General features: G+C 44.1%; 2 protein-coding genes and 1 non-coding gene across 11 annotated transcripts in view; 1 reads left to right on the top strand and 2 right to left on the bottom strand.

Annotated features, from left to right (window-relative positions):
• Positions 1 to 153: 153 nt before the first annotated feature.
• Positions 154 to 7,184, bottom strand: RPL5 (ribosomal protein L5). Its single transcript, XM_037403758.1, has 8 exons — positions 7,044 to 7,184; positions 6,277 to 6,346; positions 6,062 to 6,177; positions 4,499 to 4,633; positions 3,726 to 3,928; positions 2,602 to 2,779; positions 940 to 1,028; positions 154 to 318 (listed from the first exon to the last, which is right to left on the bottom strand). Exons 1-8 carry the CDS (start codon positions 7,044 to 7,046, stop codon positions 219 to 221), a joined length of 894 nt encoding a protein of 297 aa, XP_037259655.1. The 5' UTR covers positions 7,047 to 7,184; the 3' UTR covers positions 154 to 218.
• On the bottom strand, positions 2,952 to 3,048 carry LOC119155869. Its single transcript, XR_005106877.1, has one exon. It is a non-coding gene; the product is annotated as a small nucleolar RNA SNORD21 (small nucleolar RNA).
• Positions 7,185 to 9,585: 2,401 nt separating the features above from the next.
• EVI5 (ecotropic viral integration site 5) overlaps positions 9,586 to 20,490 on the top strand; it is an 82,878-nt gene continuing 71,973 nt past the window's right edge. For 7 of the 9 annotated variants that reach the window (XM_037403744.1, XM_037403746.1, XM_037403748.1 and 4 more), the window contains exon 1: positions 9,609 to 9,713. The gene's annotated coding sequence lies outside the window, so the exon portion shown is untranslated. Of the gene's footprint in view, positions 9,714 to 20,490 lie in introns of all 9 variants that reach the window. The other 2 variants (XM_037403753.1, XM_037403752.1) reach the window with 1 other exon arrangement.

Below are 20,490 nucleotides of genomic sequence, written 5' to 3'. Positions count from 1 at the left end.
TTATGGTTTTAGTCTGTCACCCCTCTTTTTGAAGGAGCTCTGTTCATACAGTACTTTGAAAGTGTGAGGGGAAACCCCTTAAGGTTAAAGGACATCTGCTTGTAAAAAAATATTCTGCGTATTTGTAAGATATTAATAAGCCAGTCTTAGACAGTTGCTTACTCAATAAATTTATTGCCACTTTTTCCAAAGCTTCATAGAAAACTGTGGAAGTTGTCTTAACTATCAGCTGCACGCTCCTGGGCCCTGAGAAAGCTAGCCTTCTTCTGAGCAACACGATCTTTCTTCTGGGCGAGGGACATCTTGGGACAGTTCCATCTGCAATGTAAGGACAGTATTTGATATATCCAGAGCTGAAATAAGCAAAACCAGTGTTAAAAGTGCTGTGCTAGAACATATCTCCACTTCTGTAACACGCTTTTTTCCCTCACAATGATTTAAGGCTGTAGTTAGGGCACCAGAAAAAGGCAGGGCTAGACTGCAGCAGCTTAATTCCTCAAGACACAAGCTCAGTACTGTTGTGACTAGAGTACCGATGGTATCAAGCCCAGTGCAATAGCTGTGCCTTGATTGCTTTTCTCCTAGACCCCTGGAAAATCAAAGTAGTTACGTATTGACAAATTAGTCAGCCTGTCCTCATCAGAAAAGAAGCAGCTTTACCACTGAAAACACCAAGACCTAAGATACAACTTTAAGGAGTTCAAGCTATTCAGGCCACAAGCATGCTCTACTATAAACACATTTTTTTGAATATAGTTGAGAGCCCCAACTGCTGAAGTTAACTCCCCTCAAAATTACACAGAAGTGCCGGAATCTTCATCTGATCTATAACACAAGTTTTGAGGCAACTGTGATGTCAATTACATTACTTATTTTACTCTAACTAAAGTATCTTCAGCAGAGAAGTTGCATTTACGTTAAAGATGACGACAATCTTACCTCTTTTTCTTGACCTCTCTCTTGGGTTTCTTTTCATGGACTGGATTATCCCGTATAGCAGCATGGGCTTTTTTATACATTTCTTCCATCTTAAAAAAAAAAAATAAAAAAAAATCCTCCATAATCTGTAGCAGTAGGATTATACATAAAAATCCAAGATACCCTCACCAGTGCATGCTCCAGACACAGGTTTCATCATAACAGAGCCTGTAATTCTGTATGATTGCCTTTAGAATACTTTCTTCATACATAACATGACCACCGCAGCATACTGAAATTCCTACTATAATACTATTTAAACAGCCAAACCCACAACTTACACACAAAAGAGAAAAAGTAATTTTATCCTTATTTTAGTTAGGGAACTAAGGCCATAGAGTAACTACAGACTACTTGCAAGTCTCACATACAGGTTGGCATATTGCAGTTGCAACACTACTAGCCTCTGAAACCGACTTTCAGTGCTGCAGCTTCCTTATATTTAAATTAAGGAGGCAGTCTAGAAAGTTATTCTACTTCTACCTAGAGTATGTTTACTTATTAAACAAAAATTATTCCACGCAAACTCTGTCATCAGACATGTAAATCTTACCACTTTTCAGACCCTACCGTAGTACACACTACAAAGCTGCTTCGTAAGAGGGAAAAAGTAATGTTGTCAATCTGTAGCTACTTTTGCAAGTTTTGCAAGAACCACAACAGTCCCTGCATCGCCCCAAAGGATGCAATAATGCTGCTCTGTCACAAAGACAACTAAGGCTCCATAATAGCACCAATTCTAAGAATACTTTTGCTGGTGGTTGGTTAATGCTGTGAAAGATTTTCTAGCTGTATGAAGAGCAAGTGTCTAGCTATAAGCCCTGGACTTGCTTCATTGCAATATAACCTATAAGTATCATTTGTTTAGTAAAATAGATGAAGTTGGCATTTACAGTATAACATTACTTATTTTTTAGTAAAGACTAAGTTACAAAAAACTGGCAATTAGTTAAGTTCACAAAAAAACACAAACCCCCATGGCAATAAAGAGATAAAGAACAAGGTTAAGTTTTCCATAGCCTAAAAAGGGGGATGTGAGAATGTTTGTTTCAAGCTTCAGCACCACTAACTGGGGAAACCAAGCAAGAATATTGCAGGCAGCAAAGACAAGTCATCTCAAAGGAGTTTAACATACGAAAGGAGCACTGTGGTAACCTTACGTATCTACTAGTGTTTTATACAAAATACTCTATTGGGCTATTCTACATTCACCTGGGACCTAGAGGTACCTCTACATATGCAGAAATTGTAAACGAGGTTTGACATGTAGTATATCCTCGCAGCTGCAGAAATGACAGGCTCTGGTGCAGAACTAGGAATGAGTGGGTAGGTGTATAATTTCTATATCAAGGGGGAAAAAAAGAGGTCCAGCTTAAGAGTGCAGTCCTGTAAGCTTAGACTTACAGGCAGGACGTTAAGTTTCACAGCAAGAAAAGAGATTCCACTTTCAAAAGATCTGCGATATACTACACAGCCATTAACGAAGGAAAAAATATTTTCTTTGGATAACATACAACATGAATCATCCTGTTTTATGTATCAAGCTTATCATTACTAGAAGTTCCTCCTCAAGACTTATCATCATCTCTATTAGTGTACAAGAGCCAGCCAGATAAATCTTACCCCATCAGGTGTTACATTGTTCTTTATGTACTGGGAGAACTGTTTTTTGTAAGCATCTTCATCCTCCTCCATCAGGTAACGCATATAATCTGCGACATTTTGGCCCATGATATGCTTGCGGTGAACCTCTGCATTGAATTCTTTGCTTTCCGAGTCATAACCAGGGAAGCGTTTGGTACTGTGAAACAGCAGTTACAGACAAATTGCCAAACGCTCTAATTCAGAGGCTAGGTTCCATACAGAAATGAGTGATGTAACAGATTCTCCTACAGGTAACTGCGGGATAGGTTCTCTTATTAAAAATTAAGAGATAAAGAAAATTAAGAAATAGAAATTTTAGATTCATCTCGGCTGCCATCAGTCCCGTCTTGAAACAGTGCAGTACATCATACACACACCATGGACCAACTACAGAGTGTTCAGTCATTGGGAGTATCATCATGTAGCAGCCAAGTCAGAAAACTGGACAATTTGTCAAGAATTAATACACAACATGGCAGAGGGTAGGAAAATACACAACAGAGATCAAGATTTTTTCCCCCCACCGCTGCTAGTGGAAAGAAGCAGTCAACTAATATCAGTGTTAAATAACACTGCCAAAGATCTTGATTCAGACATTCACAGCCTGTGACAGGAACTGTCAAAACTTGCATGCGGAAATTATAAGTGCAGGTGAACTGCTCAGACCTACTGTTGTACTGACAACAGTAGCTAATGTCAGTGGGTTTGTAGCTGATATGTACAGTTCTTCACAGTGAAATTAATACATACACAACATTAGCTAAAGGCTTGAAACAGAATACCAAAGGATATTTACTTAAATGTACTCTATCACTCAACGATTTTAACTAAAAGCAACAAGATGGTTCTTTAGTTTCCGAAAGTTTAACAGCTTTGATAGTTGCAAGATTCCCACAGCACTATCAGAACTGCATTTGCAGATTGAAAACAACCAACGAACCAACCATAAACATTCCACCCCAGAACCTAGGCTCTATGATCTTTATCAGGTCGTAACAAAATTATTTCAACGTAAAGTGACAGCCTAAGTTGACTGTCACATACAGAAGCACCTCAGTTATTTCTGAAGGAATTCTTCCAAACATCCAAACAGACTAGATTACCTGTGAGGGATGGACAAACCACCATCCACTGCACCCTTCAGAGCACCGAAGACTTTGTTTCCAGTGGTAGTTCTGGCAAGACCTGCATCCAGGTAGCATGTGAAAGCACCAGGCTTTCCATCCACACTTTCCACATTGTATTCATCACCAGTCACTTCAACTTGGCCTTCATAGATTTTATCAAGGCCAAATTTATTCAGAAGCTGTGGGGAAGGAAAAAGAAACACCAACCACTTCTGAACTCTTTCCATTTACTGACAAAATGAAGAATCACCACCTTAAGACACAGATCTGCAGTAGAATCTTCATGCTTTTAACAAATTTGTTTACAAAAATTAGGCACCCCATACTAATAACAAAGCTTCTAACAACCACCACTGTAAGCATGCCTGTTAAGTTTCAACCTTTTGTTCCAACAGGTACACCAGTGAACTTCAGACTTACTCATGTGCTCATATGGAAACGGATGGATGCTGTTTACATGTTTTCAAACTCTTAAAGGTACATTTCTTACATTTTTATCCTGACTCCCTCCCTCCATCAAACTTAAGTACTGAGACTTAGAAGTGGGCTGCTGGAGTTGAAAACTGTGCTGTCATACTTCTCTCTTGTGATCTGACAGTCACAAATCTATACAGTAAAGAGCAAAAGTCATTATTTAGAGAAGCCCACAGCTTCAGGTATCTATACCAACACACCACCTACGAAAGTGAGCTTTCCCCTCTGTAAAAAAACCTGAGCAGCGACTTCCAGACAATGTGACAGATACTCACCCTGCGTGCCAACAGCAGACCTGTACAGTATGCTGCTGCATAATTGGTCAGGCCAACCTTCACACCGTATTTTGGCAGCTCGTGGGCATAAGCAGCACAGACAATCATGTCGCCTTCGATTCTAGCATAGGCAATCTGAAAACAAAACAACTGTTAGTGTTCTCACAATAATTCTGAGTTCAACTTACTGTTTCTTAGACATCTACTTAAGCTGACAGAAATACTGTATAGAAAGGTCCAAACTGCCAACATTTGCTTGCAGGTTCAAGGGGTTGCATTTTTCTTTTAAAGGCATACGTAAAGAATTCAAATCTGTATTAGGCCAGAGAAAGCTATGTCAACAACTTTTATTTACCTCTCCACATACATCAAGAGGCCAGAAAACTGCCTACAAATGCAACCTTTCAAAGAATCATTAAGGATACGGATGGATTCTGTCCCACATCGTGCATCTTGGTGTCATATCACACACTTCAGAAAAATGCAAAAAGCATCTGATACAGAGTTTGTGATTACATTGTTACTAACCTTATGGAACGATTTTATTACTGGGTCTGAGATTTTCATCATCTCAGGGGTCTCCTGTGAGACAGCAGTATTATCAGGTATATTTCTACTGTTCCTTTCAGATACAGAACCTTCTCCTTTTGACTCTCACACCTCCTTTCTACATCCAAAAGTTGTCCCCTTTTTGCAGGATTCCTACATACTGGAAAGGCACTATCAGTCAGATGTAAGCACCTGCCACCACTGATTATCATTTTGAATTTCAAAGATAAAATAATCTTGTCAAAGTCTGAACTGACTGTAAAAACAGCACTCTCTACTCTTCTCAGCAGTTTCTTCTATGAAGAAACGACAAACTTTTCTAGCAGCTTCTTTTCTGAGCTTAACAAGATGTATTCATGATAGAACAAACATGTCAAAGTTTTAACTTCAAAATTAATCAAAACATTCTGAAAAAGAAACAAGTGAACCACAGTGAGGAACTGCTTATGATGCAACACACAACTGCATACTTAACAAGCATGAAAAAATGCCTACTATTCCTATTTATCAGTCTCCTTTCATCTCACAGGAAAGCCAAAAGGCCTAGCTGCTTCACACGATCCACATAATATCATAGAAAAAACAACTCTCAAACAGAGAAGACACCTTTAGATTCAGTGCAACAGTCAATGCAGGTTGACAGGTCACAAAGTCAAGTCTGTTGTCTTCAGTCAAGCTAGAAGTCTCTCTTTTCAAAGCACTTTAAATACAGCAGGGGGATAAAAAAAAAAAAATCTTCTCTTTCCCCATAATCTTCTACTTAGCATCATTAAAACAGTACCATCTTATATTACAGATAACGTTGGTGAAAAATGTTGACAGTAGTAAAACATTTTGTATCACGAATACAGTCTATTGCTGATTGTGTCAACATGCAAGATTATTCCACAATATAAAAACTGCTCAGATCAAGCCTAAAACACATCAGCCGCCGCCCCTGCCCCCCCCCCCCCCTTTCTGTTTATTCCACTCTGGGAAGGCTGGCAAGCAAGTAGCAAGCACCACAGACTTTACCTGGCAAATGATATCTCTGTTGGTAACACGCACAATCATTCTATATTTAGGGGTATTGTACTTGTTTTTATCTTGAATTACCAAACGCTTCCGGGCATAGTAATCAGTTTTTCCCTCTGAAAAACAACAGTTAATAGTGTGGAAAACGTGTGAGAAAAGAGCAGGATGATCCATCAATGGCATTTCATCTTATGTTACAGGGGATTTAACAATACCTCTCCTTCTCCTGAATTTCACTTGGTATCTCTTGAAGTACGCCTTATTCTTGACAACTTTCACAAACCCCTTGAACAAGAAATATAACTAGGCGTTATTCACATATAACCATGTAAACGAGGGCCATTCTAACTAAATAGGCTACAAATAAAACCGCGGCGAAGCCAGCAATAAGATACCAGGTTTGCTTATACGTCTGGATAAAAAAGCATCAGGAAGATGCAATGGAAAAAGACCCCACCACTTAACACCCCGGGGACCCTGCCCTGCCCACGGGCACAGGCTAAGGAGACAGCCCGCGGCTGTGCGCGTTAGGGGGGCGGCTGCCCGCACGGGGGCTGCGGTACCGCGGCACCCCCGCCGCCTCCCGGGCGCTCCCGCCGCCAGCCCCGGCCCGGCCACCGGACCCGCCGACCCGCCGCGGCACAGCGGCCCCGGCACCTGCCGCCGCGCAACCCCGCGGCGGGAGGGCGGGCGGCCCGCCGGGCACCCGCACCGACCACCCGCCGGGCCACGCGCCGGCCGCCGCGGCACGGGAGGCCCTGTCACCCCCGGCCCCGCCGCCCGGGCCCTGGGCTGCGGTGCGGCGCCGGGCCGGGCCCCGCGGCACAGGCTGGGCGCCCACGGCAGCCATTGCCACGCCGGAGCCGCCGCAGCCGGCCCCGGGCCCCCGAGCCAATCGGGCTCCATCCGGGCGAGCGGGGCCCCGCGGCGGGCGCAGGGCGGCGGGCAGAGCCCCCCCCGCCGCACGGGTGCCGGTACTGACCATCGTGCCAGGTACTGTCCGGTCTAGGCCTAGGCCGGGGCCCGCTCCGCACAACGACTGCGCTCCGCAGCAGGGGGGAAAAGGCCGCGCCCGCTGCGCAGCCGCAGCTCCTAGCCTGGCCGGCGAGGCGGGGCGCCGCCGGCCGGCCTGTCCCCGGAGCCCGCCGTGCTGCCCCCTGCTGGCCCGGGGGAGCGCTTGCAGTGCGGCTGCCGGCCCGGCTCCCGCCCCGGGGCCGGTGGCCGCAGAGGGACGGGTTCCCCCCGCCTGCCCGCGGGGAACGGGGCAGGAGCGCCGCTCCAGCGAGAAAACAGCGTGGCTGTCGTCTAATGGCTGCGCGGAAAGTGTCAGGGCTCCCAGGGCTTCCTTGGCTAGCAGTCGTTAGCGAGGGATGTGTCACAGCCAAGGGATTCTTGCCCCAGAGAAACCAACAGCTCCCATCTTACACATCGCCCATTGTGGAAATAGTACGGGATTTGGATTCCCTTCTTTTTCCAGGGAAAAACTCTCACGGTTGATCAAACAGTAAATGATCAAAACATTAAACCAACCAAAAGCCACAAATGGTGCTCCTAAAAGAAATTACAGATACTTGGGATAATTGATATTTGATTAATTAAAGCAAGAACGTGTACTTGCATATGCATGCATACCTGTACTGGGACAAACAGGCCAGCTGGCATCGGTTTTTCTTGACTTTGTCAGAGTAAAGTGCACAAAGCCAGCATCTTTGCGCGTGATGCGTTTCTCTGATTATCCTTAGTCACTTTACTAAAAAACCACAACAACCTACACTAATTGTTATGCATAGACTGGTAGTTCAAAAAGTTATTAATTTGATATAAATAATCACCAGAGAATTAAAGAAATAAATGTTTCCAACATTAGGTAAGTACCAGGGCAGTTCCTACCAGGTAGGTAGGTACTTGCAAGTTTCAGAAATTTTTTAGCTATCTAGAGTCTGAATTTTACATAGCTCAGAATTCTGCATGCTTTTCAATTTTTACATAAAGTAACTCCAGGGGAGCACACTGTCTTGGCTACTTGCTGGTGTATAAATGCCTGCTCTCCAGGAAGGGTCTGCAGGCAGCTGCTGGGCCGTCACTTTCATGAGAAACATCTCATGGTCATGGTATCGTAAGCAAGACTTCCATGAGTCTTGTTGTTAAAAAAGCAAAAAAACCCAACCATTTCTTGTTTTCCTCTGTAAGAAGGCTTTTTTGCTCCTAAAATAGCTCACCATCACCAAAATCAGCCTGTTACCCCACCGCACTTCTGCACGCTTTCTTGCTCATTGTCACCCTGTGGAACAGGGATGCCCCCAGCTGAGCTGCGCAGCCGCACCGCCAGTCCCTACACACGCAGGGCAGAGCGCCTTGGCTTCCAGTGACAGTGCTGCTTGAAGGGGTGGCTGCTGTTCCTGCAGGCTCTAGACGTGTCGAAGTAAAAGGCAGTATTTTCTGTGCTTTAATAAAATATATTTTACTGATGACAGTGACAGGAGGAAAAAAAGCTTATTTGAATTTTTTTCTCTGATGCCACTTGTTGATTTCTTGTGTTATCTTGCATGTGGTGGCTTTACATGGGTATGGTCCGGAGAGCGAGGCAGCACGTGGGGCTTGGAGCAGTGGCTGGTATTTGGAAGTCTCTTGGGCTAATGAAAGCGGTACTTCAGCAGCACCTGCTGCGAGCAGGGTCCCCCCCTCTGGCCGCAGAGCCGCGGGCAAGGCCGGCAGAGGCTGCGCTGGCCTCCCCGGTCCCCCCGCAGCCCTCCCGCAGGAGCAGCAGCTGTGCTGCAGGCCTGCCCCTGGGGCTCGCTCCTGTTCCAAGGGCGTGTTCCTACGTGTCCGGCTATAAAGCAGCGTGTAGAGTACCAGGTGTTCCAGTAGCGTTGGAATCATTTGTTTATTTTTAATTAAGCTGCTATTAGGATCCTTACAGCTGACAATTTCTGCGTGGCTTTGTCCAGCAGTCGCTGTCCTTCAGGACAAGGGGACCGGGCTCGCCGCTGGGCCGGGAGCTGCTCAGGGGCAGACAGGCCCGCCGCTGCCCGTGTAAGCTGACGGCACCGGGCCGGGCCTGAGCCGCTCCTGCCGGGCAGGGCCCGTCCGACCCGAGCCCGCCCGGTGCTCCCGGAGCACGCGTGGCCGCAGGCGCTCCCGAAGGCGAGCCCGGGGCCGGCGCTCGGTGCGCGCCCACAAGCCGGCTGGTAACGGGGCAGCGGCGACCGCAGCTGGGGCCGGGCGGGGGGCTGGCTCCCGGGAGGGGTGTGTCGCCGGTGCAGCGGGGACGGCGTGCAGCGGGGACCCGCGCGGCTACCGGGGCAGCTCGCGACCCGGCTCTCGGCCCACGCGTGAGCAACGGCACCGAGCCCGGCGCCCTCCGCGAGCCGTGGCCGCAGCCGAGGGCAGCGCCGGCGCCTTCCCGCCGCCGTGCCCCGCCGCCGCCCGCCCCGAGCGCGTCCGCAGCCGGCGGGCCCGGGGCCGCCCCTGGCGGTGGCGGCGGCTGCGCGCGGAGTGCGCCTGCGCGCGGCGCGGGCAGGGACGTGGCCCGGCTGCCGGGGCCGGCGGAGCGCGCGGGCCGGCGGGGGAGGGGCAGCTCCGTGGGCCGGCGGCGGGCGGCTGCGCGGGACGCCGATGCTCGCAGCTCCCTGCCGCGGGCAGCGCTTCCAAGGTGAGGCGCGGCCGGGCCCGCGCTCCCGCCGCCCGGGGGTCGGGGGCGGCCGGGCCTAGGCGGGGCGCGGCGACCCCGGCCGCGCTGCTCCGTCCTCTCCCGCCGGGCTGTCCTCGCCCTGCGGCCCCCGCCGGCGGTCCGGGGCCCTCCCGCCGCGGGCGAGCAGGGGAAGCCCGCTCCCCTCAGCCACCCGCGGGCGGGGTGACGGGAGGCCGCGCTGCGCGGCCCTGCGGCCGGCCCAGGGGGCTCCGGGCCGGCGTGCCCCGGCCCTTCGTGCCTCGGGCTGCGGCGGCGCCGGGGCGGGGTGTCGGCAGCTCCGTGCTGGCAGCGCCCTGAGGTGCCGGCGGCGGGGAGCGGTCCGCGGGAGGCTCGAGGGGGTCCCTCCGCGGAGGGCGGCTGCTTCCGCCGCCTGGCGGGGGTTGCGCCGGGCCGGGGCCGGGGCTGGGGCCTTCCCCTCCTGAGAGGCCCTTCACGGGCCGCCCGGGGCTCGCTGGGCAGCGCCCGCCGCCGTTAGGCAGCGCGGGTGGCACTGGCTGCCAGCGGTGCGGTGGTCCAGCTGTAATTCCTAGTGTCGCTTTTCCGGAGTTCCGTGTAATTCCTGCAGGCTTTCATCGTTGCTCGTCAGAGCACCTGTGTATCTAACGTGGAGCTGCCGTGCCACTCCGAACGTCCAGCCCGAGCTGGAGGTAGCACTGGCCGTGTCAAAGCGGTGCTTCACATCAGCCTGGGGCAGTTTTTTCTTTTTTTCCGAAGATGACACACAAAAAATGCAGGAAGGAGGCAAATTCCTGTGGAGAACTGACAATATTCGTTGTACTTTACTTATCACCAAAAGTATCTGTGAAAAAATTTAAAATTTGTTTCCTGTATTTTTTTAATTCCCATTACTTCATGTGCCTGAAGGAGGAGGTAACTGGATCTCGGTTGTTTTCCTGGCGGATAGTCTTTAAAAGTGTTCTGTGTAAATGCGCCTCTTCCCTTCTTTCGATGTGCAATTTCTGCTTTGATCGTGATTGCGCAGCTCTATATTTAGACTTGGAAAGATTCAAGGTTTATTTTGAAGTGCATAGATATGAATTCCCTTTCAGGTAAGGATTAGGAGAGGAATTAAAGGAGAGGAATTTCACTTCGCCGGTGAAAAAGAGGGGCCTGAGGAGGAGGAAAGCATGCGGTGTTATGAATCTGTGTTGACTGAATCTGATAAAGGGGGATGAGAGCAGCTGTGGTGATTGCCACTGAGTGTCTGCCCAGCCGGACAGCACCTCTGAGGGGAGCAGATGTTTGGAGAAGCTCCAACAAAACAGCCCTGCTTCCTCCCCAGATCTCTTCCTACTCTCCTGCAGACTGAGGCTTAGGGACTTCCTGAGCTGCAGCTTGGTGGCTTGGATTTTTATTCTTTTTTTATTGTTTTGGTTGGGGTTGGTTTTGGTTTTATTTTAATTGCTCTCCATATATCGTCTCCTGTGGACTTGTTTGATTGCTTTTGAACAAGTAAGCAGGAGATGGTTGGAGAGTGGAATGGTAGAAATGGAGTTCATGGAAAGGAAGGGGTGGGAGGAAAGCCTTTACAAATTTCCCAGAAGAGAAGGGGTTGGGGGGAAGTGATGTGTGTGCACACTTACTGTCAGTTTGCTTTCTGGGTAAGGTTAATAATAAATGGAGAAGTAATAAAAATTATAAGGGAAGTCCTGTCAGTGGATTTTGGAAAACAAAATTGTTTACCTTGCTAATTGAAGGTTCTAATACCATGATTTAGAAGGGGGAAAACAGCTAAGTTGGGGTATGCATACTTAGTATCATGCTTACGTTTTCTTACTCTTCCTGGGTTTTCTCTTAACTTGGAGGAAAAAAAAAAATTAATGCTTAAGGAAGAGACATAGTAGAATTTAATATTTTAGGTGTCACTTGAAGTGTCAAGTGCATGGTTTAAAAGAAAAATCTTTTCTGGTGGTCTGAGAAGAGGAAGAAAGCCTGACTTTGAATGCTGTTTTCCTGAACAACTTATACTTCCCTTGATTGCGTACTATTATTTCACTTTTTTCCCTAAGACCCAATTAAAATAGTTACTGGTGGTTGTTTTTTTTTAAAGCACAAATAATACATATTATAGGAGTAAATAATTTTGAGTTATCTCCTCTGAAACTCTTGAATATATGTCACTTAAGTTTGTAGATAGTGTGATGAATTAAAGCTTTGTGTTGTACGTGTTTGTAACAGCTGACATCATCTGTCGGTAAGATTTTGATTCCTTTAAATTGGGAATACTGCCTTGCTTTTGTGGTAGTCATTTGCTCAAGTGTCTGTAGTTGCAGTGTGTCCTTTTCTTCACCAGCAAGTGGTGATGGGGATAAATGGGTGGTGGGTTAGCAAGAGTGCCGGAGCTCCTGTATTGCTTTGCTCATGTTTTGTGCAGTTGTGATGCGCTTTTGTTGTGTGCGTGTGTGCAGAAACTGTAGTCTCACAAGGTAGCAGCAGAAGTGATTTAGTGAATCATAGCTTTTCCTTAATTACTCTTAATGTTGTTTATCTTCCTGTGAACTCTGGAAACTATTCAGTTAGCTGTGAAGTGGCGTTTCGGGGAGAGCCTGGGAAGGGTTGTGCCTGCTGTAGGATTCAGGCAATGAAGAGCAGGATCTCCTTTGGGTCATGGTGACAGAGATCGTGCTTTGGTCTTCATGTTGTTTAGGGCTGTGTAGCTGTCAGCTTCGTTTGCTAATTGTCTGTACAAGTGATCCTTCCGAGTCCCAGCGAGGCAGTTATTGTATATTTGGGCATGAAGTACTGTACTAGGGTTGGGCTTTACTTTCTCGGATGGGTTTTTTTATCAAAATCTGTCATCTTGTCTGATCTGTATTGTTTTGTAAGCTATTGAAAGTCTCAAACTCCTGAGTTTTCTTGTGCCCTATTGTCATGACTAAGTCTCAGTGATTCTTAGCATAGCATTAAATACCTGCTTGATGACATCATAATGTGTTCTTGATCCTTTTTAAAAAAATGGTTAAAAAGTATAATTATATTGTGATGATACAGAATTCAGACTCACCAGTATCTTATACTGTATTAACTATGTATTTTTCTTTGGTTTCATCAGCTTGGCAGATGGGGCAAGTTTTTCAGTAGTGGATTGTTGTTGCCGAAGTTTACCATGCACATCTAACTAAGAGGATGTTAGAAGAGTTTACTGTTATTTTTGTTATAGAAGGGTAGAACTATTGAATGTTGCTTAAAATGGGTGTCAAAAACTAGTACCTACCATTTTGAACGTGTACTGTCCACATTGCTATATAGAGTGACTTTGTATAGAAGTTAGTTTTACATCTCTAATTTTTCAGGTGTTCTTCTTGATTATACATAGTTCAAAAACCAAACTACTTTCAGGCATAGTAAAAAGAAATTCCAACTTCCATGCTCTCTGAAACAGCAGAGCTAAACCCCAATATTCATTAAGAAAAGTAATTTAATTTCCCCCCCACCCCAGAATGCATTGGTGGAATTTTATTGGTTTGGCTGAAGCTTTAGCAAGTATTTCTTAGCCCTTTGGAAGAAGAATCGTGATCAGTCTTTCTAAAGAAAAAATGACAAAGGCAAATTGAAAGTCGATAATAAGACAATTACAGACCATGATAGAATGGGTTTGGGATTTTTACATAATCTTTTTGGTGTCACAAAACTGGCACTAAAAATTATCCGTGTTTCATTGATCTTCCTTGCATTTTTCCACTAGTAGGCCTTTTTGAAAGAAGTAAATAGGCTCTTTTTTCCAAAGGAAACTGTAAAAGTCAGTGGTCAACTAATCAGAAAACAGCTGACTTAATTTGATGATGAGTAGACATACCATTTCTCTGAAAAGCCATCTCCCTTTTCTTTATTTAATAACTGAGGAAAATTAGTTTTCTTTGAGTGGTGTGCTCAGAAAAGGCTGCAGGAGCACTGTTACAGACATCAGTAGTGTGGAGGAAGACCCTTCTGTAGCTATAAAAAGATATTTGCTTCAGGTTACACTGTAAGTGCTTGTGAAGGCAAGTTGTGGATATACTAAGTAAATTGGTGGGCAAATTTAAATGTTATCACAGATGTTGGCACGGGTTGTGTTAAAAGAATTGACTATTGATGTGTGCACCTGTGTTTGAATCTGCATTGCTTACTGAATAGTTAATACAACTTTCCTATGTGGAAATTACTAAATTGGTTACACTTCTCACTTTTAAAACTCTTTTGTTTCTTGTTCTGTCAGCAGCTGCAGGTTGCAATAAATTTTTGGCTCACAAGTAAAGCTGGTATACCAGTCAGTAATTTTAGAAACTGGTTTACTCTTCTGAGTTTGAGTGTAACTGATAGAAAGTTGACCTTTTAGTTGATCATTTAAAGGAAAGAAGAGTAATACCCTGAAGGTGGGGTCTCGCCAACCTCTGTCACCTTATTTGTGTAAAATTCTACTAAGTAATTAAAGAAGTTTCAAGTGTTACTATATTTTGTAAGGCCATGCCTATGTTCTTCAGTTTCTCCATCAAGTTTTATTTCATATGTTCCATTGGAAAGGGTACAGCTTGGTAAATGGGAGATGAGCATTTTGGTTCTAGCCTGTAGATTGTGGCATGAGTTTATCTGTGTAAATAAGGAGAATTACACCTAGAAAACACTTGGGCTGCCAGTACATTAAAAAAAAAAATATGTTGCCTGGAACAGTGTGTTTTCATGTTGCCAGGTATTGGATTCTTTTAAACTTACCGATTTAAGTCCTTGCAAATTTTGTATACTTTTTAAAATGAAGAGTTGCGTTAAAAAGGGTGATTTTAATTAAGTCTCAGTGAACACTTAAAAATATGACTTAGTTGTTTCTCACATCCAAAATATGGACCTAAGACTTTAGTAAATGTAGCTGCATTTATATCCTTTTGTTTGTTTATTTTTGCCAAAATGTAGTTTAGATGCTAGTCCTGGCTCCTTTCCAGGAGGAAGCTGGCTAAAAGCAGCACTAAGGAAGCTAGGCTTCAGGGAATGAGTAGGAAAGTAAAATTTTTAGAAAGGGGTTTTAATGATAAACATATGTATCCATCAATGTATGTTACTTTTTTTGTAAATGCCTGATGATACTTGAACTGCAAAGAAATTATTAAGTTGCATTTTATTAAAAAGAAAAGAAAAAAAAAAAGAAGAAATATTCCCATCTAGTGCATAAACAAACTGACTGCAGGAGTTGTTTTTTATTTTAGCTGATTAATTTGATTCTTCCCTCTGTTTTGTTAGCCAAGGCGTGGTCCATCAAGTATATGTGTGTGTCACTTGGCATGCTGAACCTCAAATATAAAGATGTTTTCCAAACCGAGGTCTAAGAGAACAAAGGAAGATCCCCGTTGAAGTTTTTTGCTGTCCAGTATTTTCTCTTGCGACTCTGAGGAGCACTCGGCCATCTTTTGTACAAAAGTACTATATCTAATTCATGTGCCCTGGGAGGAAGGTCTCTATGAGTTCCAGAAGGTTGTGACATTCCTATGTTAGATTTGAAATTTTTTTGATAAAACGTGATCTTTAAATGGGTGGAAGATAGTGTCTGCAAAAGCACTGTGGTTTGTCTTCTCAGCTGGTGTACCGGGACATTGGCTGCCAGGCTGTAAACCATGCTGGGCTTCAGAGGTAAATGAAAACCTGGAATTGTTCTTGGAAATAAATAGAAATCAATACAATTTGGTCAGTGATTGAAAGGTTATTCATGTGACTTTGAGCAATGGTTTTAACCTTTATTGGATCACTGCAATGTTTCTAATGAAGTACCTTCTTAAAGCATCTTATCTATTAGGTTGTGATGTTCTGTAAGTGAACTTGCAGCTTCAGGTTTCTTGTTTCGGATGTTTTGGGACCATCAAAACCCCAACATGTTAAGAGTCTGAAGATGACTTCTAAACAGTGTGTATTTACTACATGATACTACAGAAAGCTTGCTGATAGCTGAAGATTAACACAATGTAAAATGTTATACTGCTTTATTCTTTGTATTCAGAAAGACTTGGAGAGCTAGTGAATATCAAGCGAAATGGAAGCTGTTGGATGCTAGCCATGATCATATTCCTGATTATTTTAAGGTGATACTACAAGAAAAAACAATATAGGAGTAAATCTGGACTTTTTCCTCGGACTTTTTCCTCGGACTTCAGCAGAAATCAGTTATATGAATTTGTAGTTTAAAAGATATAAATGATGCTTATAGTGAAACCATGGTTGAGCCCTAAATTAGGATTTTTAGTTTGTCAGGAAGCATGATAACAGGCTGGTTCACCAGCTACCTCTCCTGCATTTGTCATTGACTGAGTCAGTTTCATTTATTCCTCAGATGTTAAAATGCTAGTAGCTTTTTTGAAGCAAGCAGGAGACTGGGTCGCTGGAATGCTATATAACTGGCTTGAAAACCACATACACAATTTCAGCTCCAATTATGTGAGACTTCTTTTTATACGTAGAATAGTATGAGAGTTACTTCCTGTGTTCTGGAAGTTCCCATTTTTTTTTCTTTTCAGGAGGAGAAGAAGTAGTAGAGAGTATATAGCATACGCAGTAGTGCTTGTGTAAGGCTTGCAGTTACTTTTACTTTGTCATATGGTAAGAATAGTTGAGACAGTATTTTGGCTAATCCAGGTAACTTAACCTTATTACAGATTTTCCTCAGGGAAATGTAGAATATAGGTATTAAGCTAATTCAACATGTACAGTGAAATATCTTTTAAAAGAAATCTAAATGTACTTTTTAAAGAAAAACAAACACTGTCTGTCTGGCGAAGGCAAAAAGATGTGGTAGTGCTTTTTGGGCTTACTGTAAGGTGCTGCACACTACGTTGGGATTCTCAGGGAAAGGGATTTATATAATTGTATGTAAGGTGGGCTGCTTCGGTCTACCTTCAGCTAGCCTTACTTAAAGTATTTCGTATGCTGCTCCACTGCAGCATTCCTTTGAGTAACTCAAAAATCTAAATACACTATTGTACTTCTTGGTAACAAAGTGCTGTAATCAGCAGCTAATTTAAGATACTAAGCATAAAGTTGAGATACTGAATTTCATGCATTTTGATTGGCATATATAAACTGCACATTATATGTGTCTGTTTAATATCAATATAAAATCTATCATCTTTGCAGTAGCTTAAAGTACATAGCAAACAAGTCTGTGCCTTGCCTGATGGCTGACCAGCTGGGTGAGAATTGCTGGTAGTTCTCTTTTGCTCACGGGCAACTGCAGCAGAGCAGAAAGTCTGTAATAGTTACATCTTGTCCCCCTCTTTAATATTTATTAAAGATAAATATTTTCAAACTCATTATCACACATTTATTTAGGAGGAGTCTACATGGTCTTAGGCAGGCAGATGCAAATGAATGCTTCTTGTGCTCTTGGTCTGTGGGCAAACTGAGAGCGGTGTAGGTGTTCATATGGCTTGGAGCCCCAATGAATGTACCTGGTTAGGAGCTGGATGATGCCTGCTCGGTCCTCTGTGTCCTCCTGCAAAGGGAAAAGGCAGCATACCCCTGTACCTGCTTGCCTCCAGACCTGGCCATCCTCAGCGGTAAGTGTTGGTGGCCCTGGGAGTAGACCAGGAGCAGCATTCGTGTTCAGTGTCTGAACAACTGACAGGTTCTTGAGTGAGACCCCTCAGGGGAACAAGCACATTTTTAAAATTGATTGATTCTGGTTTTGATCATACATTAATAATAATTAATAATGGCTTGATAATCCTGATGATGCTCTTGATTTGGCATGCTTCGCAGGCAGTTTTATACTCTTCAAATGTAGCTTGAATTTCAGCATCTGAAGAATGCTGGAGTTAAGGCAATCGATTCTCTTTGAGTATTTAAAAAAAATGGCTGAGGTGAGCTGAGCTGAGCAAAGAATACTGTTAGCTGGGGATTCCAGCCTGGGCTGGTTAGCTGAAGGGATGGAGAGCTTGTGTACATCTGGGATGTACTGGGAGTCAGCAGAGCCTGGGCTCAAGCTGTCTGCGTAGCTGCCGCCTGCGGTACGCAGTGTAGCACAGAAAGGTGCCAGGTAGAGCAGTTTTACAAGTGGGAGCACTTCAGCGGTAAGGTAAGGCAAGGCAGAACAGAATGGAAGTAGTGTATGTGTATGTGCTTAGCGAGAGGACGATGGCAAAGGCAAAAGTCCTCTCTCGTGTAGTTAGATTTGTTGCTGTGACCTAGCTAAGATTTTTGGGACAGGCACTGTGGTGTATCTGGCTGTCCTTGTCAGTGCTACAAACAGTTGAGTACATGACTGTGATCTCTTCTGCAGTAATGAAGAGTAGTAAAGGGAAGGATGCTTCCTAACTAAAGCGTGGAGCATCGTTGTTGTAGCCAAAAGGGAGACACTGCTGTAGGGCTGCAGAAATAACACTGGTTAAATAATAACCAGTTTTTAAAAGAAACATTTGTGTAGGAAAGCCTCGAGGACGTTCTGTCCAAAAATACAAAGAAAAGTTTAAAGGTTTAATGATACTGGCTTTCTCGAGTCTTTCCAGAATGCTGTGTAAAGCAAAATCGCGTCTCTAAAGCGGGGAGGTGTTAAACCAAACGCTCATACAGGTTTTCCTGTTTCCTGGAGTTGGTGATACCCAGTGAAAGCATCTGCCATTGCTCATACTGAATTTATTCTCACTGATATAACTAAAGGCAGAAGGACTAATTTCAACAACTTGATAGCTCTGTGATTTTTAACTGGGGGAGCCACAGTTTCTCTGAAAGGGCTGGAGTGAAGCCATTAGCTGCTTCCTAAGAGGAAGAGGGAGAGAGATACGTATCTCTTGGGAGTCAGTAGGGTTCATTTCTGTACTACATGTGTGTGCTGTCATAGCAGTGGGAGTCAGTAGGGGGGATTCACTTCTGGATTATGTCTGTTGTCTTAGCAGTGGGACACAGATTTCTTGTTGCGGGGGTTGTCAGCGGAGAGTGGGAAGTAGCAGTGGTCTGTGGTTTAGTGACAGCTGAGTACAACTACCCTGTTAGCTGGAACAGTGTACGTGGAGTTGAAAAACTTATGATGCGCAGTGGGGATTTTGGTTGTTTATTAAGAGAAGGGTAAAGAGTTGGAAGGGCAAGTAGGAGTGCTGTGTGTGTAGTTGTTAGGAGTATGGATGTGTTGCTTCTAGAAAGGTTTTCTCATTTTCAGATTCCAGTGACCTGTTTTCTGGAAGGCCTTAAGTCACTTGTCAAAGAATAACTCTATGAAATCTGTCACTGAACATAAATTTTGAAATTAACCTAGGTGAAATGATGAAATATGAAGATGCTGTTACTCTATTCTACTTTGGGAAACTGATAATGAGCTGGTGGTGAAATGCCTTCATGTCTAGGTCCAGGAGTCTTCACTGATGGTGACAGTTTAAGAGAGCTGGCTTGAGATTTTTTAGGAAACTCTAGAAAAGCCTGGCAAAGGGTGTGTAGGCTGGATTCGTTTGCTATTAGATAAGATTAATTTTTTCCTATTTAGCTTGGCCCTGGAAGACTGCCATAGCTGTTTTTCCATCAAACAAATTCTTCATGTGTTTTTGATACAAACTTCACTGTGAGCCTTTTGATCTTCAAACATTTGCTTTCTGCAGGTGTGCATTTTGCTTGCTGTATGTGCTAATGCTTTCAGACAATTGACTAGGAATATTTTTTGGGTACTAATTCTCTGAATACCTTCTAATGAAACTCTGAGCTGCTTTTAGAGACAGTAGTATTGTTAGACACGTCGTTGCATCAGCTTTAACTGCTGTCTTGCATGGTTTTTCTTAGTACCTTTCTTGACCATGCTTTTTCTTAGTAATCTTCACATAATTGGCTTCCACAAACCTCTGCATGAATTTTTTAATGCCTAGTGATGTGTTATTAAACAAATACTAGTAAGATTCTTGACTTCCATTGTCCACCCCACCCCCTGCTTTGTCTATCTTCATGTGGAGTATGAGCCCCATAACGCGTAAGCCAGACTCAGCTTGGATTTACTTCTTTACTTTAAGTGTTTCTAGTTGTTTTACTTTGTAAAGAGGTAAAAAGTGTATACTTTCTCTTCCTGTTTCTGTCACACCGGCTATTACTCAAAGTTATTGCTTTTCTAATATTTATATATCAGATTCTTAGAATGGGCGTCTCTTAAAACCTGCTGTGTAGGACAGTCATTTTTGCTGTATTGTTAAGATTGGCCTTGTTTCTGCCAGCATTTATTTTTGGAATAGCTGTATCGCTTGTTATATTTTAAGCAGTTTTAAGCCTTTGAGAAGATGATCAGTCTGAAGGGAGATGTATGAGTTACCTTTATTATAACACTGTTTTATTCAAAGTGAAACAGCAGTAATTTATCCTTCCATAGCAATAGACAATAAAGGATATTGATTGAGTGAAATATTAATGCATGTGTTAGATTTGAGATTTTGAAACCTCTAGCAATTTTTATTCCTTTCTTGTATAAGGAATGGTGTCCAGTGCTAGCATTGGAAGTGATTTTTCAGATTATCTTTAAAAGACTGTGTGTTGGTTTGGGGGTTTTTGTTGTGTTTTTTTAAAAAAACTCCACATTGCTATACCTGAGTTTTCCTGTCCAACAGTGACGTAAGAACCAACTGGAGCCTTTCTGATGTTAGGACCTTACTTTTCCCACCTGTGCTTTGATCCCTGGATCCAAAGATTGCAAAATCTGTTACTGTTTCCAGAATGAATGTTAAGCATATGGAAATTGGAAACTTCTTCAGAGTCCTCTAGGAGAGGTCTTGAGTGTCATGTTGCTGGTGTAGAGGAGTGGGGTTTGGCCTGTAGTGTT

This window comes from Falco rusticolus, chromosome 11 (genome assembly GCF_015220075.1).
Source record: "Falco rusticolus isolate bFalRus1 chromosome 11, bFalRus1.pri, whole genome shotgun sequence".
NCBI lineage: Eukaryota > Metazoa > Chordata > Aves > Falconiformes > Falconidae > Falco > Falco rusticolus.
Note: the sequence above shows the minus strand (reverse complement) of the source record. Positions and strands in the feature narration are given on the sequence as shown.

What these genes read in the sequence shown, in the direction of transcription:
- RPL5 (XM_037403758.1), bottom strand. An exon ending in ACAGAGATATCATTTGCCAG is followed by an intron (nt 4,634 to 6,061) that starts GTAAAGTCTGTG and finishes TTTTGTTTTCAG; the next exon opens with ATTGCCTATGCTAGAATCGA. An exon ending in GGTTTGTCCATCCCTCACAG is followed by an intron (nt 2,780 to 3,725) that starts GTAATCTAGTCT and finishes GCTGTTTCACAG; the next exon opens with TACCAAACGCTTCCCTGGTT.